The 25,459-nt window shown below is 35.9% G+C and overlaps 2 protein-coding genes across 2 annotated transcripts in view; one reads left to right on the top strand and one right to left on the bottom strand.

Annotated features, from left to right (window-relative positions):
- LOC136257636 (ubiquitin carboxyl-terminal hydrolase 2-like) overlaps nt 1-2,361 on the bottom strand; it is a 34,094-nt gene extending 31,733 nt beyond the window's left edge. The window contains exons 1-2 of the mRNA XM_066050887.1: nt 2,135-2,361; nt 1,878-1,957 (exon numbers count right to left, since the gene is read on the bottom strand). Of these exons, the coding sequence (XP_065906959.1) occupies nt 1,878-1,957; nt 2,135-2,206 (152 nt within the window). The 5' untranslated portion in view covers nt 2,207-2,361. The remainder of the gene's footprint in view (nt 1-1,877; nt 1,958-2,134) is intronic.
- Nucleotides 2,362-8,054: 5,693 nt separating this feature from the next.
- LOC136259362 (probable serine/threonine-protein kinase DDB_G0271682) lies at nt 8,055-24,121 on the top strand. The gene is made up of 6 exons (XM_066052857.1): nt 8,055-8,078; nt 11,782-11,838; nt 11,896-12,000; nt 16,614-16,712; nt 18,788-18,868; nt 23,000-24,121. Exons 1-6 carry the CDS (start codon nt 8,055-8,057, stop codon nt 24,071-24,073), a joined length of 1,440 nt encoding a protein of 479 aa, XP_065908929.1. The 3' UTR covers nt 24,074-24,121.
- The last annotated feature ends 1,338 nt before the right edge of the window (nt 24,122-25,459 follow it).

Genomic DNA, 25,459 nt, shown 5'->3' with positions numbered 1-25,459 from the left:
ACAGAAGCTATCGAGAAAAGAATCTACAGGCGCTTACATAGACCATCATAACTTACTGATACCACGGCATACGGAATTGAATCTTGGCTCATTGTGTTTGCTATGAATTTGTGCATCCACGAAGGTATAGTTTATGCCCCAGGCATGTTTCTGTGTTTGAGAAGGAAGGCAAATTCACTGCAAAATCATCGTCGGTAAATTCTTCGTCACTGCAACATAAACAAACATCTGTAACGTTGAAATTGTTTCATGTACGGAGATGAAACAAAGGTTTTTGTACTCCCTATGAACAGGCGAACACGAAAATTCCCAGGATTAGTTCATTGGAGGCTTAATTCGCTCACAAGTGTGGTGATAAAACTAGCATAATTTATTTTTCTGGAGCTTGCATATTTTACCCATAGTTTTTACATGCGTTTTATTACAAAAGTACTATTGTGCGTATATCGACGGTTTTTCAAAATTCGGTCACATTATGTTCAATGACACACGCATGTACCCATTGGTAACTATAGTACTTTCACAATCATAGGAGTAAACAAGGGCATCAGAGTAAGTGTGACTGGTGAGGCTACACTGTTTGGCTAAAAAACTTTTCAAACTTGAGTCAAAACTAAAAGTAATGAACATGCAATACTTTAGTCCAGGCAAACTTGATTACTTGTTTCTCATCCACAAAAATCCAGATTTCCATGTGGTGGGTGGGAGGTCATTCTTCATTAATATTCATTATTAAAGAAAATACTCCAAATCAAGCTAGCTGTTACGTACTATAAAGGTTAGCTAAAGCCTTTTAAGAACTAGTATTTATGTTTTACCACTGTTTGTGAGGTGCAAGTGACATTTGCTGTGTTGCAAAGTGATAGCCAGCATAAAAATACATGTGCACATGATTGATAATAGCAGTAACGAAATTAGAGGCGGTGGTGTAAAAAGGGATGTGGATGGGGATGAGAAACAACTAATCAAGTTTGCCTGGCCTTAATGGAAAACAATAGACAGGAACAAGAAATGTTTTCCGTAGCTGAAATGATGACTGATTTGTCTAAACATCAAAATGCTAGTACACGTAATCATTTCTGCTCTGTGAATGCTATCCCACTAGGGACCTGCAAGAAGGCTTAAAGCCTAATTGAATGAATTTAGAGTGGGCGGTGTGGAAGGTAATGTGAGCGTGTGGTGAGAAACTATAAATGAACTTTGTTTGGTATTAAACACACTATTTCTTTTGTCACGAACTTTGTACTAGTAATAGCATGGGTAGCAGTGAAATTTGGGATAAATATCACGAGTGTTGTATTGGAATGGGGATAAATTTCACGAGGCGAAGCCGAGTGAAATTTACCATTTCCAATACAACAAGAGTGGTATTTATCCCAAATTTCACTGCTACCCATGCTATTCCCAGTTAATACCATACTCGCTGCATATATGCATGCAGTGCATTAGCGTTGCTATGTATGCAATTTGTCACTATGTACTAAACATGCGTCGACACTAATTGGCGCTACATTGTTAACATAAATTCTAGCCAATGAAATTACAATTACAACTTTTTCACTGCTACCAGTGAAATACGGGATAAATTTCACTGCTACTATTGAGACTTTTGTATGGGCAGTGAAACAGGTATGGTATTAATAGTTAAATAGGATAGTTAAACAAACATGTTCAAAACCGTAAAACAATGACATGTACAGTACATACAATCATGTAGAACACACTTTTTACACTGGCTACACTGTAAAACTGAAGTGTCCTCTGGACACCAAAATGTCCCAATACAGACACCATTATCAGTGGTGTCTGTATTGGTGTCCTGTGGGCACTTCAGTTTTAACAGTGTAGTACACAGTCACAAGCTATATCATTCATACCATAGAATAGTCAGACACCACCACGCACATTCCAATGGATCACAGTCTGATGAATCATCCTGATATGTTGTGGTTGATCTCTGCCAATGTAAACAAGCAGTGTGAATCAAATTCTTGTGACTACTACATCAAAATTCATGTACGTACACACTGTAGCTACACAATGCATACACACATAGTGGGCGGGGCTACTCTAAAAATTATGTTACGGCTGCGTTTACACCCCTATATATTTACTTCAAGTTTTCTAGACACACCTTAATGTCAGACTGGGAAAGCAAGGGATGGTGGTCCAACGGTAGCGCTACTTCGCCGTCTTCATCAGACATGATTGAGCGCCTTGCGTTCACCAATCACTGAAAGGCGATTATCGCCTAGTAATAAGCATACCATACACGAGTTACGCCTAGAGAATTTGTACTTCGTCAACTCTAAAAACAATCTATCATTGCCTTATTTAGGTATGATTACATTGCAAAGGGGAATTTGGTAGATCACGAGTGCAGTATTTATCATACGCGCAGCCGTTAAACCATTACTAAGCCAGTATCTGGTGGCGACGTAAAAGTAGTCTACTTACTTTTATTTATAGCCGGTGTCACAGTGATATATGTTTCCCCGGGTAACGTGTTTCCCGCACACATATCCCTAGGGATCCGTGTTTCCCCGCACACATATCACTAACTCGCTAGTGACCTACAAGTCACAGTGATATGTGTTTCCCCGGGTAATATGTTTCCCCTTTATAAAGTCATGTGCAACGTACGTATAGTGTTAGCATAGGCGCGCATGCACTTTTAATAATCATAACTAGCCATACCTATACAACTTACTAATACTATAATTATACATGTTTCACTGGCATTCAACTATAACTGCTAAACTGTGCTGTGATTTGGCTATGTAGCTATAGCATCAGTTTAATAAAACAGTAGCTACAAGTATATACATGTATATACAATAAAATACTATCTCTAGCTATATATAGAGTAAATCATGTGATTGCAGCTATGCATAACTATCAATGTATAGCTACAGCTTTGGCATGCAGTCAGTTATTATCTACCCCCTTGCCGGTTCTATCTGGGGTTCCCCAAGGGAGTATTTTGGGACCCCTACTCTTCATTATTTACATGAATGATTTACCATCTTGTGTTACCATCAGTAAAACTTTACTATTCATTGACGACACCAAGATTTATAATACTGTTTGTAGTCCTGGAGATATTTCACTGTTTCAAAATGATTTAGACTCAACAACTTTGTGGAGTATGAGATATAATATGTTCTTTAATCCAAAAAAGAGTGTCCACCTATATATTAATGCAAAAGTCATCACTAATTACAAAATAGCTGACACACAGGTTTTAACAAATAGTTCACATAAAAATCTCGGTATTATAATATCATCAGATTTATCTTGGGATCAACACTACAAAAACATAATCCCTAAGACCTACAGAATGCTAGGACTGCTCCATCGCAGCTTTAGCAAGCATCAAACAGTGACAGCCAAGAGAACTTTGTATATTTCCTTAGTGAGATTGCAAGTTATATACTGTTCAGTGATTTGGAAACCTAACCATATCAAGCAGGGATGGATTCAGGAAGGGGGGGGGGCTTTGGGGGCTGAAGCCCCCCTTCATATTTAGGCTTTACTTGATCAATATGATGCTGAGAATTATAATGATAAAATTTTGTCTTAGCATAATTATATGATCACTAATAATGCAAATACTCATAAAACCACCTTATAAACATCTTTCCAAGGTATTATCAGTGGATTTATGCTAAATTTTATACAACAAGGACCTGGATCAGCATTGGAGGTACAAGATCGAGATACTCTAATAGAGCAGTCAGCTAACTACTCTAATAGAGCATTCACTGGAAACATGTAGTCTGTTCTGTTATGAAATTTTTCCAAATCTGCCTGCACCTATACATACAATGAAGTGCATTGGTCTGTTTAAAGGGCTTCATTCATCCACTTGTGTAGTTAATATGTATGGCAATACTTAATTCAGGTAGGCAATTTCCATTGAAAATGCTCTCAGATTCAATCTTGTATTGTTCAAATTTCAAAATTTTCCTCTTTCAACATTATTATTCTAACATGCACCTATTCAGTGTTGTGCAATTGTGAGAGGGGTGCATCATGTACTTGGTTGTCTGTACCTACCCAAACTTTTCCATTAACAAAATGCTTCAGAGAGCCATACCTATAATCTAAAAGCAGTATATGTGACCCTATTTTGGAAAACCATACATCTAGGCACATGCAAAATTTGTGGGAATTCTCAATTGAAAATTTCAGTGATTTTTTTTAAATTAATTTTTTACATATTCTGATAAAGCAACTACGTATTAAGCCTTCTTGCTGTGAAATTTCACACCCATAGCTTCTTTTATCTAGGTGATATACTCAATTATATCAGACCATGTAGTAGTTTCACAATGCGTGGGACAACAATTAACTTACAAATTGGATGATTTGTTCATTCCCAAAACCAAACATTTTCCTGTCTTTACACAATATTACAAGTGATTTAATTGAGAAAAAGCACAAAGAACACATGATTAAACTCTCAAGAATCTCTTTCCATTAATTTTAGATTGTAAGAATGGTGATCTTTGTTAACAAAGTGATTTGTCATCAATTTGTCACATCTGATCACTATTCAGTTCTATAAACTGATAATGAAAGTTAGTTTGTAATGTATTAGACAGTAAATTGGCCATATCTTTGGAATGCTTCAACGTATCGTCACAAAATTTTCACACAAGGTAGATAACCACTCAGTGCTTCATTGTAGCTATAAAAAAACAAAATTGGCCAATGTGCCCAGATGTATGGTTTTCCAAAATAGGGTCACATATATAATCTACAGGCAGAAAATATTATGAATTTTACGTGGGAATGTCTCCAAATTGCAGTATTTTAACATTTATTTTTCAAAATTTCCTGACCCCCCTAGTTCCAGCATGCTTTGCACACCTCTACCCAAGAGATTAGTACCTTGAGTTAGCCTGCCCCTTTTATAAATCCTAGATCCGCCCCTGTCAAGAACATCACACTTATTGAGCAGGTCCAGAGAAGAGCAACAAAGTTTATTTTAAATGACTATAGTTCTGATTATTAGTATAGCTAGCTAGTATAATTATTGTATTAGCTTATATAGTAGCTATATAGCTAGTTAGCTAACTATAGCTAAATACATGCAATATGCATGGGTGTCTATTAGCTAGATATAGCAATATATATATCTACTGAATGGTTGGATCGCGTACTGTTTGCAACTAGCCATAGGACCTTGGAGTTACTGCACGATGGCTATATCTTAGTGGGAAACACGGATCCCTGGTGATATATGCGCAGGGAAACACGAATCCCTAGGGATATGTGTGTGCGGTGAAATATTTTTTAAAATCGCTACGGGAAACACATATCACTGATAGCTTTTGGTGGGAAACACGGATCCCTAGGGATATGTGTGCGGGAAACACGTTACCCGGGGAAACATATATCACTGTGACACCGGGAAGTCTTTAAAAAAGCTCCTGCGTTTAGATGTAGCTATATAGCCTTGCATAATTGCGTCACCAGACATTCGAGAAAGCTGCAGCCCTTGGCGCTTATTAGTAGTCTCTCGGAATAGAGACCGCATTATACCATATATACTACTATACTTTATAATCTCTAATCAATAAGCGCCACTCCAAAGTCATGACCGCGAGATTGCCCTGACGCGTTATCATAAATAGAAAAGAATTATTGGCATCATCATATATAATAACCCATGTCAGGCCTCAGGGTATATTATCTATGTTGGCATGTGTCACGGAATTCTGGATGAATCACGTGATCATGGGCGTGGTGCATTCCCAAGAAAGTTTGCTGACTTGTTTTATGGTTGTTGACTTGTTGTTTTTATCTGCTTTACCAGCTAACACTGGAGGGCGAGCATTTTCTTCGTACTGGAACATTTGGACACTTACCTGGACATAACTTTCCGTGAAGCTCCAGTCCTGAATAGCTACAAACACTTGTCCGCCCAATTGTTGAATATAACAATGTCATATGGGGACCTTCTTACACACTTGACAATCAAAAACTTGAAAGAATGCAGCGTAAAGCAACCAGAATGATTCCATCTATCAACCATTTATCATACTACGACAGATTAAGACATCTAAACATACCATCTTTACAACACCGTAGACGAAGGGGTGATTTGATATATTTGTACCAAATTCTCAAAGGCAGTTATGATATAGAAAATCATTTATTTACCCCATCCACTTCTACTGTAACAAGAGGTCACACAAGGAAATTATTCAAACATCACACTAATTCGTATACAAGATCTAATTTTTATAGTAACAGAGTAATCAATGACTGGAATTCATTACCCCAATCTATTGTTGATTCTCCCTCTGTCAATGATTTTAAAACACTGCTGGACAGACACTATAGTAATTGCTTATTTGATTTTGTATAGTAATTAGAATAGCTAAGTACATAATAATTATTAATTTTGTTTATGGATGTACAGGCATAAGCCTTTATCCTTAAAATACAAATACAAATACAAATACCTTCCAAAGCAGGGGCGGATCCAGAGTTTCGAAAGAGGGGGGGCACCTTTCTGAAAAACAGTTGAAGACCAAAAAACTTGCTGAAAACCAGTTGAAGACCAAAAAAAAAAAAAAAAAAAAAAAAAAAAGGTCACAACAATAATAGCTAGTTATCCTTACCGACTATATCACGTCTGTTATGTAAAATAAAATCCTATTTGTAGCTTCATAGGTAAGCTACACTGCCTCATGAACATTGTGACTGCTTTATTAGAGTAATTGACTGCTCTATTAGAGTATCTCGATCTTGTATGCAACTTCTTGTATCTCGATCTTGTATGCAACTTCTTGAAGGGGGGGGCATTTGCCCCAAATGCCCCATCCTGGATCTGCCACTGCAAAGCATGGCGAGTAAACGGGTTGTTTTTTTTTCTTTGTTTTTTTGTTTTTTTGTGAGAGTTTATTTTGTCTAATCGAAGGGTCAGTCGCTCCGTGAACAGAGTTATTACAAATTTGCAAAAATAAAAATTATTAGCTAACTTTCACCCCCGTGGTATAAAATAGCAACAAAAAAATAAAAATAAAATCCTGGTGGCCCTAAGAAATTTGATGGCCCCTGAAATTTGAATATTGTTGAAATAAGTAACTGACCATTAATCTCAGTATTAGCATTAAGTGTACAGCTGCACCCCTTGAAGCTTAAATAAGGCCATTTTTAAATTTTGGGATATTGCATGCTATAGAAGTGTTTGTGCATGAGTGCAGTTGTAAATGGCAAAGCTGTCACTTTTTGGTATGTTTTAAGATAAAACTCACTGTGTGTTTCAGTTTCATTTTGGTACATGCATTACCCAGACAAATGAACAAACCATGAAATTTGGTATGGTGACTTGAAATTCCTTCTGCAATTATTCACTTTTCTACTTTCAGCAATGATTCTAGACCGTACCTATGTAGCACCATGTGTGTAGTACAGTGAGGTAAAATATTATGTCAGGTGAAATACAGACAGAATAGCAATTTAGTTACAGTAAGTTAAAGCCTGTAAAATTAATTGGATCAGAAGCATTTGGTACACAAATTTAAAGGCAGTATTGATCAATATCATACCATTATAAATATTGCGGTGTTACTAAATACCCACTAAATTATGTATAAACTTCCATTGCATCAATAGCCCCATTGTAGACTACACAGTGCATGCTCTTCAAGTGAAAAAAAATAAACTGGAGGTGTTAGCCAACAAATGTTTTAGACAGAGCCAACAAACTATTTGCATGACTGAGGTCACAAATAGTACTCTCATATTTGATTGGTCTCCCATTAGTACGTACCTTACTAGTAGATCTATGCTATGTTCTTTGCTCTTAGAAGTTCTGCCGTATATAATAATAATTATAGTAATGTTAAAATAATTTAAAAACCGGTAATTTCTGGTATTCTCCCAGTGTCAGTATGCAGTATTACTAAATGTCAAATATTTAGTGATTCGGTTTAAAAAAATATTGTACAACAACTAAAAATCAGTATAAATTATTGCCTACCTACCCTTACTGTCCATATCTCAGAAATGTCCATAACGGAGACTACTTGGGAAACATGCGGGTGGTGCTGGCATTGGAGGTTTGATCATCGGACTAGGATCAGCAGCTAATTTCCTCCTTTATCCTAACATCTTTCTTTTGGTAGGTTAGCTTGGCCAAGTCACTAGCAAAGCCTATGACCAAGTCCACATGTAGTTGGGGGGCAATCAGGACTTCCCAAGATGAAATGGCACCCATTAGTGACATTTTTTCCAGGGTACAGGTCCACAGCAGGGAACATCTTTCTTTTCACTTTTTTTCAGTTTGCTTTTTTTCTGTTCACTCCAAGTGTGATGTATTTAAATAGCACAAATGTGCTTAAGTAACTGACTTATTTATAAATACCAGTAATGTTGTTTTTGCTATCAGTAAGTACTACACAGTGTTGTGAGCAGAGGAGGAAGTTACTACACAGCAGTTATGGTCACTCTCCTGGGCTGTAAAATATGTTATCACCTAGCAACTAAGTGGTAGTTATTATTAGTAGAATATACTGTATCTTTCAAGGGAGAAAAGTTTTGCTGATTTTGCAGTTTTGGAGGTTATTAGTGAAAATTTTAGCCTTGAAATATTTAGACCTCATATAGTTTGATAGTTTTTGGGAGTGTTTACAAATCTGCAAAAAAATTATTTTTATCAATATTTTGTTCAACCTCAAAATAGTTAGGCTATACAGTACAAGCCATCTAACAAGTAAACAGCAACCTTTAGGCTCTCTCCTCTAACCCAAACTTCATTGTGGTCAATATACTACAAGCCAAGTAATGGAGGCGCCTGGATAATAGAGGTCCGGATGAGGAAGGTTCCATTTTATTAAATTTTGTACTGTATACTTGTCAGTGACCACACTAGCCAAGTGCAAAGCTGTTCAGTATTTTCCAGGGGCAGATCCAGAAGCTGGCAAAGGGAGGGGCACAAACAGGCTAAGTTGTAGGTGGTTGGGGGGAGTAGATTCTCCATAATTTGTTGAAGCCGTAAACTATCAACTCTTAGCACTGACTCACTGTCGATTTTTTCCATTTTGGACTTTGTAGACGGCTGTGAAATTTTTAAAGCTGTCTAAAAGGCTATGAAAGTTTTAGTATGCACGAAGGTGCTGGGTGACAGTTTGACAGCTGTTTTGAGTTTGGTTTCAGGTCAGTTTGCAATAAATGTTAGCTAAAAAATAATGCAGTTTTCAAGAGTTATATAAATGACTTTGTATTTCAATCAAAAAATGTTCCTCCACAAAGGGGAGGGGGACATTGCTCCTGGGGGGGGGCATTTACTTCAAATGCTCATCCTGGATGTACCATTGTTTTCTATATAATTTTCTGTAAATGTGTAGTTACCATGCAAAAACAACCAGACTGTATAAAAAGGTGCAACTTTCAAAAAGCTTGGGTAAAAATTTGTGAAATCAAATGTGGCAACCATGAAATGGCCACAATGATGTAGATGATAAATGTTAATAATGGCTTTGTGCATTACTAAGATTTATTATCATTAGCATCATTGCAGCCATTTCATGGCCACCACCTGTGATTTCACAGCTTTTCATCCAGGCTTTTTGAAAGCCGCACCCTTTTTAATACAGTTTTTGCATGGATTTCACTTATATTTGTATTGTAAATACCCCTAAAGCAAACTTTGAGGTTTGTTTTTACATAAATCATTGTTCTTCTTATCCACAGATGCAATGATAATGATCTGATATAAGACAAACTAGTGCTCACCAGTATAGAAAAATACCTACCAATCTACAGCTGATACCAAAGTCAATGTATAATTGCTGCCCTTATAATTGCTGTATAATTTTGTGCTTGCTTGCAAGTTCATTGTTATTAAAAGGCGCATTATAGTGCCTGTATTTATTTGCTTTAGTAAAGTAATTCCTTCCAAATTAGGTATACATGATTCTATCAGGGTTTTTGCAGTTACTGTTCTACTAGAGTATCTCAGTTTTTCATGCAAAATGTGATACAATGCAGTTTCTCAACTTTTAGCAAAGTAAACCCTGCAGCTGTTATGCTAGAATACAATTTACAGCCTGTTGTTACAAGTTTTATTAGCATAGTACTTATTATTATGATGATGATGATGATGATGATTGGCATGAGTAGGTCTCAATAGTAGTATATAATATACCCCTCTGATCTGTACCAAAATAGCTATAATATCGATTGGCTTTGATCTGATGGAATTCTAGAGAATTTCTAATAGAACACACACATAGAATGTTCCAGATATTCCATCGGTAGATCTATGAAATGAACTTTACTATTGAGTAGATTTTAGCTAGAATTTTTATTTATAAAGTAGAAATTAGGTGAAGTGATCAACCATAATAGCAAGGCTCAGTGGTTAAGGATTTGGGTGTTCAGTATGGAGGTCTGGTTTGAATGCTGGTAGCTTAACTTTTTTTCAAAATTCTTCATGCATGTTTTTTACCCTGTGGTGACTGCTCCATTAGAATATTTTGTCCTTGTATTTTACTGTTGTTTGGTTTTTGCTTTGTTACTTTATAGCTATCAATGTGATTTCTTTTAAACCACAAAAGGTTTGAGTTATAATGGTTAACCTATATGCGTACAGAGTTATAAGTCTTTTCCGTAAGCAATTTGCCCTGTAGGCTTGACAACAAGGTGGCCTTTTTTAATGCAAATAGTTGCCTATAGCTCTATGACTGCTTATCAGATTAGCACCACACTTGGTACATGATTGTGCCACATTACGTTCTTCAAGTGTTCCAAAGCTCAAGAATATCAAGCTATGCATTTGCATTTCATAATGGTTTTTGTAAAGCATGCAAAAAATAATCTAAGCCCCCCAAACCCCTTAAATGAAAAAAACAAAGAAATTAAGCCTAATTTTGAAGGCCCATATTTCATGATTGTGTTAGGCAATCCTGTTCAAATTTGGTATGTACAGTAGGGTGCTGAAGGTGGAGAATGTTGAAGTATAAAAATGATTTCAATTCGAGAAGAGAGCATGAAGCTACGTATGTGTGAACACTGAAATTTGTTTCTTCCTGTCAATATACTCATAATGTGATGTGCCAACTTTCTTGGCCACATGACACACTACTGTGGTCTTGATACATATGTACATAGCCTGAATGTACAACAGTAAGGCCACCAATTGTAGTCCTTGTTTCGTGTCACCCACCCACTTGGTAATTTTAGTGCCGCATACATTACATTTGATAGTCATGTGATTATATGGATTAATGAACAGCTAGGAGTCACACTCATCTGACAATCTGTTATTACATGTGTGGAAGATATGGAAAATTTGTACTGTTGCAGTTGATGGCTAAATTAATGTTATGACCACAAGCGTGATACACCCAGCCAGCAAACTTTACTAGATAAAAGCCTTCAAGATTTGGTGGCTGCATGCTCAGAGAAAATGAGGGAGCTGCAATGCTTTGGATCTAACCTTCTATGAAATTTGAACCTCGATGAATCTCAATGGAATCACAACAAATCTTACATCTCTGCTAAATCTGAGAGAAAAAGCAATTAGGAGTTAATGGATTCCCTATAATATTTAAATAATAGATTTTAGCTATAATAGCCACCCACCCGCATGGTAATTTTCCTAACTAGGACGGAAAACAAGCAATATACAATTGTTGGCCTAATGTACAGTAGCTAGGTGCTACTGCATACTTTTCCATTTGGACACCTTGGTCATGCGTTTTCAATACACATATATTACTGTATTATATTAAGTATGTGATAGTCATCCACTTGTTGTAGGGTAAAAATTACAGTTGTAAAATTCTTACCACTTTGTTGTGCATTGTGTCCAGTAGTGTATGTAGCAGCTATGTATATTGTACTTGACATGCTTCATTATTATGTGTACTATAGTATACCACTAAAGGATTAGTAAATGCTGCTCTTCTTGGCAGACTTAGTGATGTACGACGACACCTACAGAATGGTGTTGATGTTAATGGGAAGAGTGCTAGCTTTGTGAGTTACATAATATATATATACTTGTAAACCAATTGCCATTGCATAATAGTTCATGTTTAGCAACTACTACCTACATAATGATTAGCTCCCCATTGGTAGTGTATCATGTGGCCAAGAACACCAGCAGTCCAGCACACTATACCATGCATGTATATTAACAAGATGAATGAATATGTGATATTCACACGTGCAAAGTTCCATGGTATCTAATTGGCATTGCATCATTTTTGCTATAGGGCATGTCACACATCAAACTTGATCAAAATCACTCTAGCCATTCTTGAGATGCATTGTCATGTTTTGCTTTGTTTCTTCTTCAGGCTAAGATTTCTATTTGCAAAGGTTTCTGTAAAAAGAAATTACAGACAGTTTAAATGGACACAGAATTTTTAGCCCATTATTTGGTGTAATATAGAGATTTTCCTTTTTTGAGTTAAAAATTGTTTTGAGATAGATCTGTTGGGACCAAATCTTTGTTCCTTTGTAAGTGGTATTTAACTGCTTCTGTTGCCTATGGTATAAAACTTCCATGATAAAGGGGATATTTCCGACCAGTAACATGTAAATGCAATGTACTGAACATCCACCGGTTTCCACTGTTTGAGTAGCAATTGCTAACCATTTAAAGAGTTTAGCATCATAACAATTCAAGATTCACAAATGGTCACAATGATTATTAAGTTAAATATTAATACATGGGAATAGAGATCACTGAAAAAGTAAAGAAACAAGAGTCAAACAAGCCAGCATGCTAAGATCTCTATTTGGACTCAATGGATATGGTACAAACTAAGGCAAAAACATTAGTGTCTCCATAAATCAGGGGTAGATAAGCACTGAGAATACTTCCGTATAACTGTTTATTTGATTCCAAATAGAGATCACTGTGTATTTGCATGTTAGCTAGTTTGACTCTTGTTTCTTCACTTTTTCATCGATCTCTATTCCAACGTTTTAATTTCAATTATTCTTATACTAATTTGTTTACTTTTATAAATCCATTTATGGATAGCTAAGAAGCAATCCATAATTATTGTGACTGGATTTTGGAAAAAAGATCCAAATAGCACATTAGAAGTTTTGAGATAAACGGTTTTAAAGAATTCAAGCCAGCATAACTCTCCAAGGATAGCAAGCACATGAACAAAATTTACACTAAAGATGCATCAATCTGTTGCCTTTCAGACCACTTCCAGTACTTGTAGCTGCTTGTAGAGTTTCCCGTCAAATAAGATGGAAAGTCTGAGCAGTTGGACCAGAGAAGTAGTATTACAAGTGCTCACAAAGGGGTGATGGGTGGTGGGGTGGGCAAGGATTAAACCTCAAAATGGAGGCAGACCATAATTGGAGTCCAGAGATGAGATTACAGGGCTGTGCTGGCTCCTTAGTGGTTGATATGTAGCAAAATCCAGTCTGGCCTACATTATCAGGCTGTCCACCAGTAAACCACTGATCCTTGCCAAGCCAGGTCCTTCACAAGGCCCAAAACTGCCATTCGAGCTCTACACACCCCCAGAAAAGATGTCTGTTGAAACCAGCCTTGAGTAGTTTGAGTAGTACTGAGTGTCAAAACTACTAGTATGATAGTGTAGCTATCCACTGATGGTGTTAGTTTGATTTTGCCTGATGTGCGATTTGGATCGGTTTTGTAAAATCTGGTCACAAATAGACTAACAAAAATTAAACAAACTAGTATAAAATATCAAGCTGGTGGTGCTTGATATTACACAACCAAATCAGTCATCATGTACAGTAGCTGTTGAGTAGTCAGTTAATATTATCAGAGTTAGCAAAACACCAGAGTATTGTTTCCTTACTATTGAATGTACTTTGTACTATACAGCTTTTGACATAATCCAACTATAAGTAGTGTATAGCATACAATAGTCTTCGTATAGGCATGCAACACTTGTGCAGCTATGTGATCACAGTAAGTCAAGTACACAGTGGTACACAACAATGTACATTATTGCTCTGGTATGAAATTAATACACTGTATTAAATATAATATTATTATGTATAATTGGTTAAAAAGAAGACAGAGTCTTATAAAACCAATCTCAATTAAATCATACAAATGAAGAACGTTGATTATACAAAAAATGATCTAAATTAGTCTTAAAACTTAGTACATTGGGAGAAGTGGCAATTTCATAGGATAAGGAATTCCAGTTATTAATTATTCTCTGTGAAAAGGCAAAGCGTAGTGTTGAAGTCTTATTAAATTTCTTATAAATCTTAAATCCATTAGATCTAGCACTGTAACTGGTGTTCATTGTAAAAAAATATTCTGTATCTACTAATACTGCTCCATTCAAAATTTTATACGTCATAATTAAGTCCATACGATTTCGACGGTAAGATAAACTAGGTATGTTATGATATAAGGTTTAATGAATGTGTTAACACAATTAACACGTTGTAGAGACTACTTTAAGTCAGAAGATCAATGGCAAAGTGAACCTACAAGAAGCAAATTTGCTTGAGAATGGGTGTTATCATTGTAATATACATTTAAAAATAGGTCATGGATGTGAAAAAAGACATAGGAAGGAAAGTTATGTAGTTTTTATCTGCAAAAGCACTCACATTTTGCTCTAGCTCTGTGGAAAAAAGATAATATAATAATAATAATAATAAGATAAACAAAATGGCATATTTCAGTTGTTCAAAAAATACTTTTATTGGTTCCTTTGGTTCCTTTGATTTTCCAGTGGACCTGTATATCTTCCAAATTCACTTCTAAGGCTTCTTTTGTGATTAAGGAGCTTCCTAAAGTGGTGTTTAGTTGTGTGTTCTATTAGAATTTTGGCAAAAAACATAGGCGATCTCTATTATGAACCACTACATGATAGCATTGCATGATAGCATTGCAGCCATTTCTTGACACTCCTCCAATTTTGATTCTACAGCTTCTTTCACCTAGTAGTGTTTTGAAAGTAGCATCCATTTCCACAGCTTGGTTGTTTTGCAACGATTGCATTTTATATACCTCAAAACTTACCATACATATGGCAGTTTTAAGGGCTTGTTTTACACACATTTCATCTTGTCTACAGGCACAGTGATGAGTATTAAAGGGAGACAACATAATCGTGGCCGAGTACAGCTATTGAGCATCCACTGGTTTTCCCTATTTGAGTAGCAATTGTTAACCATTTAAAGAGTTTACCATCATAACAGTTCAAGATTCACAGATGGTTAATAATTCACAATGATTTAAAAAAATTAAAACATGGGAATAGAGATTTCTGAAAAAAGTAAAGAAAAAATAGTCAAACAAGCCAGCATGTTAAACACACACAGATCGGATGTACAACAGACAAGTGTGTATTTTACAGGAACCAAGAAAATGTTGTTTTCATGCATTTGAAACTCCCTTGGGGTAGAGCATCTCCTATTTTAAATTTGAATTAAAGCTGCCCAACCATCACTGAGATATGCACCTTCAAAGTTTGTCTTATTTTCTTCATCTTCTGCTGCTTTTTTATTCTTTTCACTCCACTCACTATAATTCGCGCATGCTTTAGTCGATTGACTTTAAATTTGGAGGGCAGTAAGAGCATAATGCAGCAAATTTACAGTCCACTTTACATAGCGATCAAAGTAAAAACAACGGAATTATTAGTGATTTTTAAAATGGCAAAAGTGATTTGCTGTTATGCCTACAAGGTAATCCGCTGGATGGAATAACTTGAAAATAGGTCTGTACATGAAGTTGTTATTGCAGTGCAACCCTTTTGTGGTTTGAAAGCACTGAAAGTATTAGCTAAGGAGATATAAAGCAAAATCAAACATGTGAAAAAAGCATGATCGAGATACTCTAATAGAACAGTCACTGAGATGCAAAAAAGGTGAGCAAAAAATGGAAAAAATCTCCAGATTTTGAACCAGGGGCCTCCACACCCATATACCCAAGCCCTTACCACTCTGCCACTACTGCTGTCAGTTACTCACCTCAATTAATTTAAATGAAAGTTCTGGTTTAGTATACTAGAATGTTAACTCATAGATTAATCAGTGGAAAATTCTGATGCTTTGTATTAAAGTGCTCAGAAAAATGTATGCTGTATGCTGTACTACAAAAATTATGACTTTTTTTAGCAAGTGTGTCATGTGGCCAAGTACAACACACTGGTGTGGGTGGGCAACATATACTCATTTTATGGAACCAAGAAAACACTGTTTTCATGTATCCATAGATTGATAGTGCTTGAAGGAATTAATCATTTTCTGTTGTAAATCAAAAAATGTACAGGACCTGAACCCATACCCTTGACATTTCTTCCCATTGTATCAACTGCATCCAGTTATGCAGGGACTGCTTTAACATTACAATCAGATATAGTAACTAACAGTAATAACTTTTTCAAAACACAGAACAGTTATTTATTCAGCCCATATTAGCTATTTCAGGTACTTACAGCTATATGAGCTTCTTAATATTGCACATATATACTGAATACATATTTGACCTGGTTTTACAAAACCATTCCAAATAGCACATCAGGCAAAATTAAACTAACACCTCCAGTGGATAGCTACACTATCGTACTACTAAGTATATGGTAAATTCTATATAATGCTCGTAAACCATGTGTTTAACATAGGGTGGATGGACTGCTCTACATGGAGCAAGTTATAATGGACATGTGGATATAGTTGAGCATTTAATAGATAACAGAGCTGATTCATCCATTACTGATCATGTAAGTAGTACAATTATCATCTGCAGCTGTTATTATGTATTTGGTTGTAATTGACAGAGGGCAGAGTCAATAACTAGGTCACAACTACAGTGATGTACGTAACTAACTGGCTTATATTGCACCTAGATTTCTTCTATAATGAATTTTAACACCGTCCTTTGAGATCTTATTAACACCTTACTAGACTGTGCTGTGTATATATGGCACAATGTATAGTTACTGTCTAAGTAATAACTATCATATACTGTATAGCCTAAATATTTTGAGGTGGAAATTGTTTGCTAATTTCGCGGTTTTTGGAGTTACTGTACCAGCAAAAATTTAATCCTTAGACCTTCATATAATCTAATACAGAGTGTTTGCAAACCTGCAAAATATTTTAACTAAGTAACATTGCTAAACCTCTGCTTCTCGATAACATATGGTTTGGCCTGTAGTCTATATATATGTAGCATCAGTGGGAAATAACTACTGTGTGTACTGTATATACCTCTTTTGTGTAGACAGCTTCTTTTGTGTAGACAGCTTCTTTTGTGTAGACATACAAAGGTGTTGCTTGGGGTATAACACCTGGGCAATAAGGACACGGCATTAGTCTTAGGAACACACATGACCTGTGTTGTAGTAACACCTATACTGCCTGGTCTCGTGTACCATACATCCAGCTGCAGGAAGCATGAGTCCAGGCAGCATCAACCAATGCATGGCGATGTGAAGTTGTATGTGGACCGTACTGGGAAAGTGGTTTGCACATGTCTTTCATGACAGGCTAGTATATTGTGGGGGAATTTACTGACTGGGAGATTGTAGTCATAAAATTTTAAGTATTAATATAGTTATTATTCAAACACATAATAATATGTTCTGTTGCAAAGCATCACCCCATCACTACTTCTTTAGATGATATATGAATGTGTATTTCTGTGTACCATGTGTCAGTCAATGAGTAGACCACAGAAAGTGTAGTAATTTAAAATACATTATGTAATATTTTTCACCCTAATAACAAAGGTTAGCACACTAAAATACAAAATCAGCTATATGCCATTAAAAAATAATAAATCCCACAATCTATCAATAAAATTCTGAGGGTTATTAGCCCTAGGCCTGCATTTAAACCCACGATCAATTATAATATTGGTAGTGTAGTGTTCATTGCCTATTAGGTGAATGTTCCCGAGTGGTATATATCACTTATACCATAACTGCTTGGGATTTGCTGATATATATTATATATACACCCTCAGCAGCCAATCCCTTGCAGCTGTACATGGTTGTACGTATTATGTGTATACCACAGGCCCTATATACCTGTGGTGTAACTTATATCATTCATGTAGTAAATTGTGAACACACTTATAATGGGACATGAAAATTTTGATAATGGATAAAAATAACTTCTCTTATTGAGAATTCAAAAGTACTTTTACTGACACAAGCAAATGATAAAACTATAATCATGGCTTTTCAAGCACACCATGAGTTAAATAAGTGTCGCAAAGTAAGTAGTTACTATTATAATCGTGAATAAATAGTAGTTTCAAATTTTGCAACATTAAAACATAGCTCATGAGTAAGCACCATGCTACCAAGAGTTAATAATAGTGGAAAGGAGAGTGTCCAACATATTAGTGAGGATTCTCTCTGCAAAACTATGTAATTTGTAGTATTCATAATAGTTGAAGATTGTTTAAATCATCATATTTCTTTGTTCTGTGAGTGTACAATCATCATATTTCCTTGCACCAGTGTGAATGTTATCCACTTCTGACCAAATCTTTTTGAAAGTTTGAATTACTTGGGCTCAAATTTAGAGACCCTATATTGGGTTGACACTCTCCCCCACTAATAATTAACTCTTTATGCTACTGTAACATGATATTATTGATAAGCCAGGTTTAACATTTATCAAAACTGTAATAAAAACATATAACTTGTTGTGTTGTCTCTCTTTATTCAAATACATTCTCTGCTTGAACCATAGAGGTCAGTACCGCTAAGTATAATTACATGAACATGTTACAATCAGCCTTAATATGATATTGTTCAATAAATGGGACTGTTTTATTTTATAGGGCAATGAAACACCACTAGACATAGCTAAACGACGAGGACATCTTAAGGTTCTACAGTTGCTGGAGACAAATCACCAAAAGGTTATTTTTTTGTACAATGCAAATAAACAATAGAAGTGACCATCAACTATGATACAAATTAAAAGAAATAAAATGAGGGAGGTCATTTATTTATTTATTTATTAATGCTTTACATTTACAGCACAAGTGCTGAAGGTCTGTAGGACGCCTGGTCCTACAGCCTGTTTTAAAGTTGTTACAGAAAGTGTGTTTGAAAAGGTGGAGAAAGGAGAAAACATTCATGCTTAGACCTAGGCAGCATCTTTACTTGCAGCTTTTACTAGTGGACATTTAACTCCCACTTCAGTCTTACACAGCCTGTTAATAGTATAAAAATGACGGAAATAAGGATTTAAAGCCCACTAGTTTAAGCTGCAGGTGTAGGTGACCTTCCTTGGTTCATTGATTGTTTTATTTCTATGATCACTACTCAGCTGCAAAAAAGAACGCCTTATACTTGGTCAGGGACATATCTAGCAATGTTCAAAGTGGGTTTTCAATTTGGTACTGAGTCACAAGTGGCAGAAATGTGTCAGATGCTGATATATTTAAATTAAAATGGTCCAGAATTCTATGATTTCATGCATGATTGATACAACCTATTTCTATTCATAGCTTGGATCTCTGTAATTTCCTTAATTCCTTATACATAGGTGGTCATGAATTGGTACTAGTGGAGATATGCATATCCAAATTCTTCAATTGATCAAGATATATGTACCACTAAAATTATGTAGAATACATTTGACAGCTGTATTAGAGTACTCTATCTTTAGGGATTACATGTATATTCTTGTTCTTGCTTTATCCACTTCTGCATATAGAATTTCAAAGGGGGAAATTTTTTCTTCTTCAGGATACAATATAACACTTAAAAATGCCATTTTTGATTATTTTGTTGGGGGAAATTTTCATAGATAGCAACCAATCCACGAAAGTTTCCCTCGGAAAAACCCACTGTGCTGTATTAGCTTTCTGCTAAAGCTACATACTACACATACAGTATGTGTCTTCTTCTGCACACTTGTGCTGCTAAACTATGATTGATGGATGTTTCTGCTGTAAGCGGTGTTTACATTTTGCAATTTATGACTGATGAATTGGTGCATACTGGTTCAATGGAAAGAATGGTTCCATGCAGACTTACTATAATTCCATGACTGAATGCATGCCTTTACTGTCAATTACTGTTAAGCAAAGTGGTTATTCTGCTTCATTTTCTGCCTGCTACATGGCATCACAAAATTAATGGAGAACCATACGAGAAGTGCTCTACAATAAATCACTCACTTAAAATTATGGATGATACTTGTGACAGCCACACAAAAAGCCATGCACTAACCTGCTACCCATGAATCAGTACCTATGGAGCAGTAGTAGGGAAAGAAATGGGATACAAAGGAAGATAAAGGTAAGTTCATCATGCTTGTATTGCAGTTGTGGTGGTACATAGGCAAAAATGGGACTAATCAATGTAAAATTAAGCACATTGCATTACCTTAGTGGAGTTATGCATGGCTGAAAACTCCATTATTAGGAAGAATATTCAGATAATAAATTCAATAAATGAAAATTCTGTAGACTCGTCAGAAAATTTGAGCTTGATTATACTGTACCTAACCAATACTATCAATTTGTCATGATGGAAAGGTAAGACTTGGTTTTTGGTGACATTCTATCACAGGAAAGTGCAAATCTTCAATTTAGCTGCTAAATCAGCTTCATGATGGTAATTTTTCTTGCACATGCACTTAAAAGCTTTTCCCACAGGCTCTTGATTACCGTGAGTGCCACATTAGCCAAATTCTCTAAACTGTTACATTGGCTGAATTTGTGTTCCATATTTACAGAGATCTCCTATGAGTATATTAAACCATCTTATCATTTTAACCATACATATATGCATGTTGCAATTGGATATGTCCACAACCAGAACCAATGTCACTAAAGTCACACCTGTGGCTTCTCCTCTTATAACAGCCTGACCAACATGTGGCAATGCAATAAAATTACTACAGACATTACCTACATGCTGTACTGTAACTACAAGCACTACTATGATTGTAATGTTATCTGTGTACAAATGTGTATAATTTGTCACAATTAAGTTTTGTCTGCATGGGTTTTGATTTTTAAATCAATGAGCATTGATTTTTTGAGTTTTGTCTGGGAGACATTCTCCCAGACATCTTTCTAGGAGGCTTACACTTAGAAGTCTGTTTCACACACTGTGGTGAATCTCACAGTTACACGTTCAACCTCAATTTGACCTTCTTCTCTATAAGTTTACTGCAAACTTTTGGTGTAATATTTGCTGGAGCAGTAGTATATTTAACCTGTGGCTATGTATATACGTGTACATACAGGTGTATGTAACACTACCTGCCTTTGACAGATTGTGCAAAAAATAAATCAGTACAAAGTGATTGTTTTGCAAAGCAATGTTGCAGGATTTTAATTAGAAATGTTCCATTGTGTAGGCAATGCATGTATATGTGACTGAGTTTTGGGAAAACGTTCCAAATTGCACATTGAAAGTTTTGAGATAAACAATTTTAAAGAATTCAAGTTAGCATAACTCACCAAGGATAGCAAGTACGTGTATGAAATTTACACAAAGTGTGCATCAATCACGTTTCAGACCATTTCCAGTACTTGTAGCTGCTTGTATAGAGTTTCCTGCCAAATAAGATAGAAAATCTGTGAGCAGTTGGACAAGCAAAGTAGTACAGTATCACAAGTACTCACAAAGGGGAGGAGGGTGGGGGATGGTGGGGTGGACATCAAAATAGAGGCAGACCATGATTGAAGTCCAGACATGGGATTACAGGGCTGTACTGGCTTCTTAGTGGCTGATATGCAGCAAAATCAAAAAAACACTTGTTTGGCCATCATTATCATGCCATCCATGAGTAAACCACTGATTCTCACCAAGCCAGGCCCTTTATTAGGCCTGAAACCACCAATCAAACTTTCCACACCACCCAGAAAAGACATCTGCAAAACTAGCCTCAAGTACCTTGAGTAATGCTGAGGTTAAAACTAGTAGTGTAGTTGTCTACTGTCTAACACACCATTATTTTGTTATAGGAGCTGCCAATCTTGTTGGATACGTGAAATGTAATGGCATCATAATGATTCATTGTATAATTTGTTAGTTTGACAGGTTTAATATTACAGGATCCTAATTTACGCTTAACCTGAATCAAATGTATAGGATTCATTTAATTCATGGTGCTAACAGTAGGTTACTATGCTAATGTACAATGCTCTAATGGACCTTGCATTCATCTCATGGAGTTAGGCTTGAGCCAATTTTGCTTTGAAAATTGCCTATTATGTTTTTGAGCAGTGCTCAAAAATCCAGCCTATTATGCTCAAAATGATGCTCTCAAAATCAAGATTATGCTCGAGAGCTGACTGTTTTATTAGAGTATATCTGCATTCCTGACTGCTGTATTAGAGTAAGTGACTGCTCTATCGGAGTATCTCGATCTTGTTTCTATAAAGTGTGCTATTATATATTGGCTGACTACTATATAGTAACACTGCAAGGTTTTTTGGATATGAAATGCAGTAATAATGTGCAGTGTGTTCATGTTGTGCAGTATTTTTGGTGCATGCATTGCACGTTTTAATTAAAATGTTTGAGAATTGTCCTATTATGCTGGCGTAATGCTTGATGCTTTTGCTAGCCTATTATGCTCGAAATTATGCCAGCATAATTGGTGCAAGCCTACATGCAGTCTGTGCTGATGAATTTAATTTCCTTCACCTGAAAAACTAGTTTATATTCTCTTATTTATCATTAAAGCATGTTGGCTTCATTTACTGTGGTACGATACATAGGTTTGCACTGTATTTATTCTATACCCACACCTAGGCATGTTAACTTCAATTTATTACATCTAACTGAAGTATTATGTGTGTTTCGTAAAATTGTGCAGTTAAAACAACAACTCTCAATATAGCGAGCAAAGACTACTCAAATATTATATGGGTACTGTTTACTGTAGTACTTAGCGTTGAAAAATTTACTGTTAATAGTGGGTGTAGTTTTATTTCCAAACTCTTTATGACAATGCTGAGATTTCTCAACTTTTTACATTATTGTCAGCATATATTTTAATACTTTAATGTTCATTTATACAGAATACCTTAAGATATCCACAGTTAAAGCTACATCAGCAAGATCGATCTTTGTATCAACAAGTGCAGCAACTTGAGAGACAATTGCGGAGGTTAAGAGAAGAAAACAATCTAAACAATACACAAAAGCAACAACTACTGAAAGAAAATCGAAACCTTCAAGAAGAGATACTTCTTAAAGTAACAGAATTGCATAATCTTAGACAAGAAAAACAAGAACATCAAAGAGTAGTCCAACTGCTGAGACAGGAAATTCAGCATCTACAACAACAGCAGGATTGCAACTCATTGCAACAGTATCCGACATGGATTGTAGACAGAAATGAGATAAGCCTGACAGAGAAGGAGGTAGGGAGAGGAGCATATGGTTGGGTAAAGGAAGCGACTTTTCGTGGCTGTAAAGTGGCTGTGAAATGTCTTCATAATGAGTTGATCTCTGACTACAATTTATCCATGTTTGATAGAGAAATGACCATGGCTGCAAGGTGTCGCCATCCTAACTTGCTGCAGTTCATAGGAGCAACAGGTAAGGGGATTCCACTTATTGTGACAGAGATGATGCACACTAGTCTCAGAAAAGTGTTGAAATGTGGTCAACTCTCCAGTGACCAGATTATTCCTATTGCTGTTGGCATAGCATGTGGACTAAACTACCTCCACAAAACCTCTCCGTCCCCCATACTCCATCGAGATGTTAGCAGTGCTAATGTTCTTCTCAATCCACTACCAGATAACCAGTGGTTTCCCAAGTTGTCCGACTTTGGCTCTTTTAATTTTGTGAGAGAAAGTCAAACTGTGAATGCAGGAAATCCAGTTTATGCTGCTCCAGAAGCTCTTGATTCAAGCAAGGGTCCCCACACACCAGCTCTGGATACTTTCAGCTTTGGAGTGTTGCTGTATGAAATGTGTTCTCGGAAGCTACCCACTGGTGATTTCACTGTGTCTATGTTGCAACAAGTTAACTGGCGAGTACCAGAGAGTAATGTGATACCCCTCATTGCTGTTTGTGCTGATAAAGTGATAGAGAGACGTCCCAGTATGGATAGAGTGATCACACAACTAAATAATACTACATAAGAAATGATGTCCATATGGTTATAAACTGTGGCATTTAGTGTCTAGGAAACAGTGACTTGTAGTTGTAATTGTTACAATACTCACACTACACTATTTTAACTTCTTAATGAGTTTTATAGCTACAATAGCTACACATAAGTATTTAACTTATCGGAAATATATATATAAGCTGCGTGGAAAAATGCCAGAGAGAGATGTTGAATATGATTATGTGACTGGTCCTGCAAAAATAGGGCATGTGGGAACATAAAAATTGCCTACTTTTCAAACTTTTGTGTCATAACTTTGTATTCCATGACTCTGTAACCATGAACTTTTCAGCACTTATTCAACAGTTAGTTAGTTGGCTTTACAATACAAGTTACAGAATGAAAATATTCTATCCCATTACTGAGATATGACATGCTACATGACCGGGGTGTAGCTTATGCCCACATGCCCTATTTTCGCAGTCCCGGTCACATATGTAAGATAACAGTCTAATTGTAATGTTGAGCAATGGTACAGTATAGTATACCATAACTACTGTAATAATGCCACACAATAATAAACCACTCATAAATGTCACATATCCCTGCAACTCATGTTTTAAAATTAAGGCCATTCAGAATTAAAACTTCATTTTTACTACTAATTTGTGCACAAAAACCTTTAAACCATTCTGCAAAAGATCAGTAGTTTACAGGGGCTAGCCCCCCAGAAGCGGTAGAAGAATTTCAAATCCTAAAACTAGAATTTCCAAGCCATGGATCCACCACCCCTGTAGAATGTCATTGCTATTACAAGGTCATGATCAGTACTAGTGTTGGGGCAATTACTTTTTAAAAGTAACTCATTACATATTACATACTGTATTATTTGCAACCAAACTATTTAGCTACAGTTACATAAAATTACCCATAAAATAAAGTAACTATGTTAATATTACAATATTATTAGTTTGTGTTCACAGCCTAATCTGTCACGTATGAAACTACCACTTTATCACGTGACATGATTGTGGTGCTGGACAATGTGCAAATCTTGATTATAAGTAAGAAGCTGGTGAATAAGCTTCATTCAGTATTATGTAGGTTTCATTACTTTGTTGTGGTTAGGCATTACTCAGTGGAGTACAAATGAGATTAGTAATTTTTACTTGTATGTAGTAAATAGATTACTTCATATTAGACTCATTACAGTAACTTCATTATTTAGCTATGTAACATGTTACATTTGTAAGTAAAGTAACTTGAGTTATATTACCTGTTTTTATAGCGTATTTCGTTATATTACACAATAACGTGTTATCCCCAACACTGCATGTTCAAGAATCCCAGCACATTGACATGCAGTGAAAGTCGTGGGCCAAGACTCTCACTGCATGTCAGTGTGCTGTGATTAGCT

This window comes from Dysidea avara, chromosome 6, assembly GCF_963678975.1.
Source record: "Dysidea avara chromosome 6, odDysAvar1.4, whole genome shotgun sequence".
In the NCBI taxonomy this organism is placed as follows: domain Eukaryota; kingdom Metazoa; phylum Porifera; class Demospongiae; order Dictyoceratida; family Dysideidae; genus Dysidea; species Dysidea avara.
Note: the sequence above shows the minus strand (reverse complement) of the source record. Positions and strands in the feature narration are given on the sequence as shown.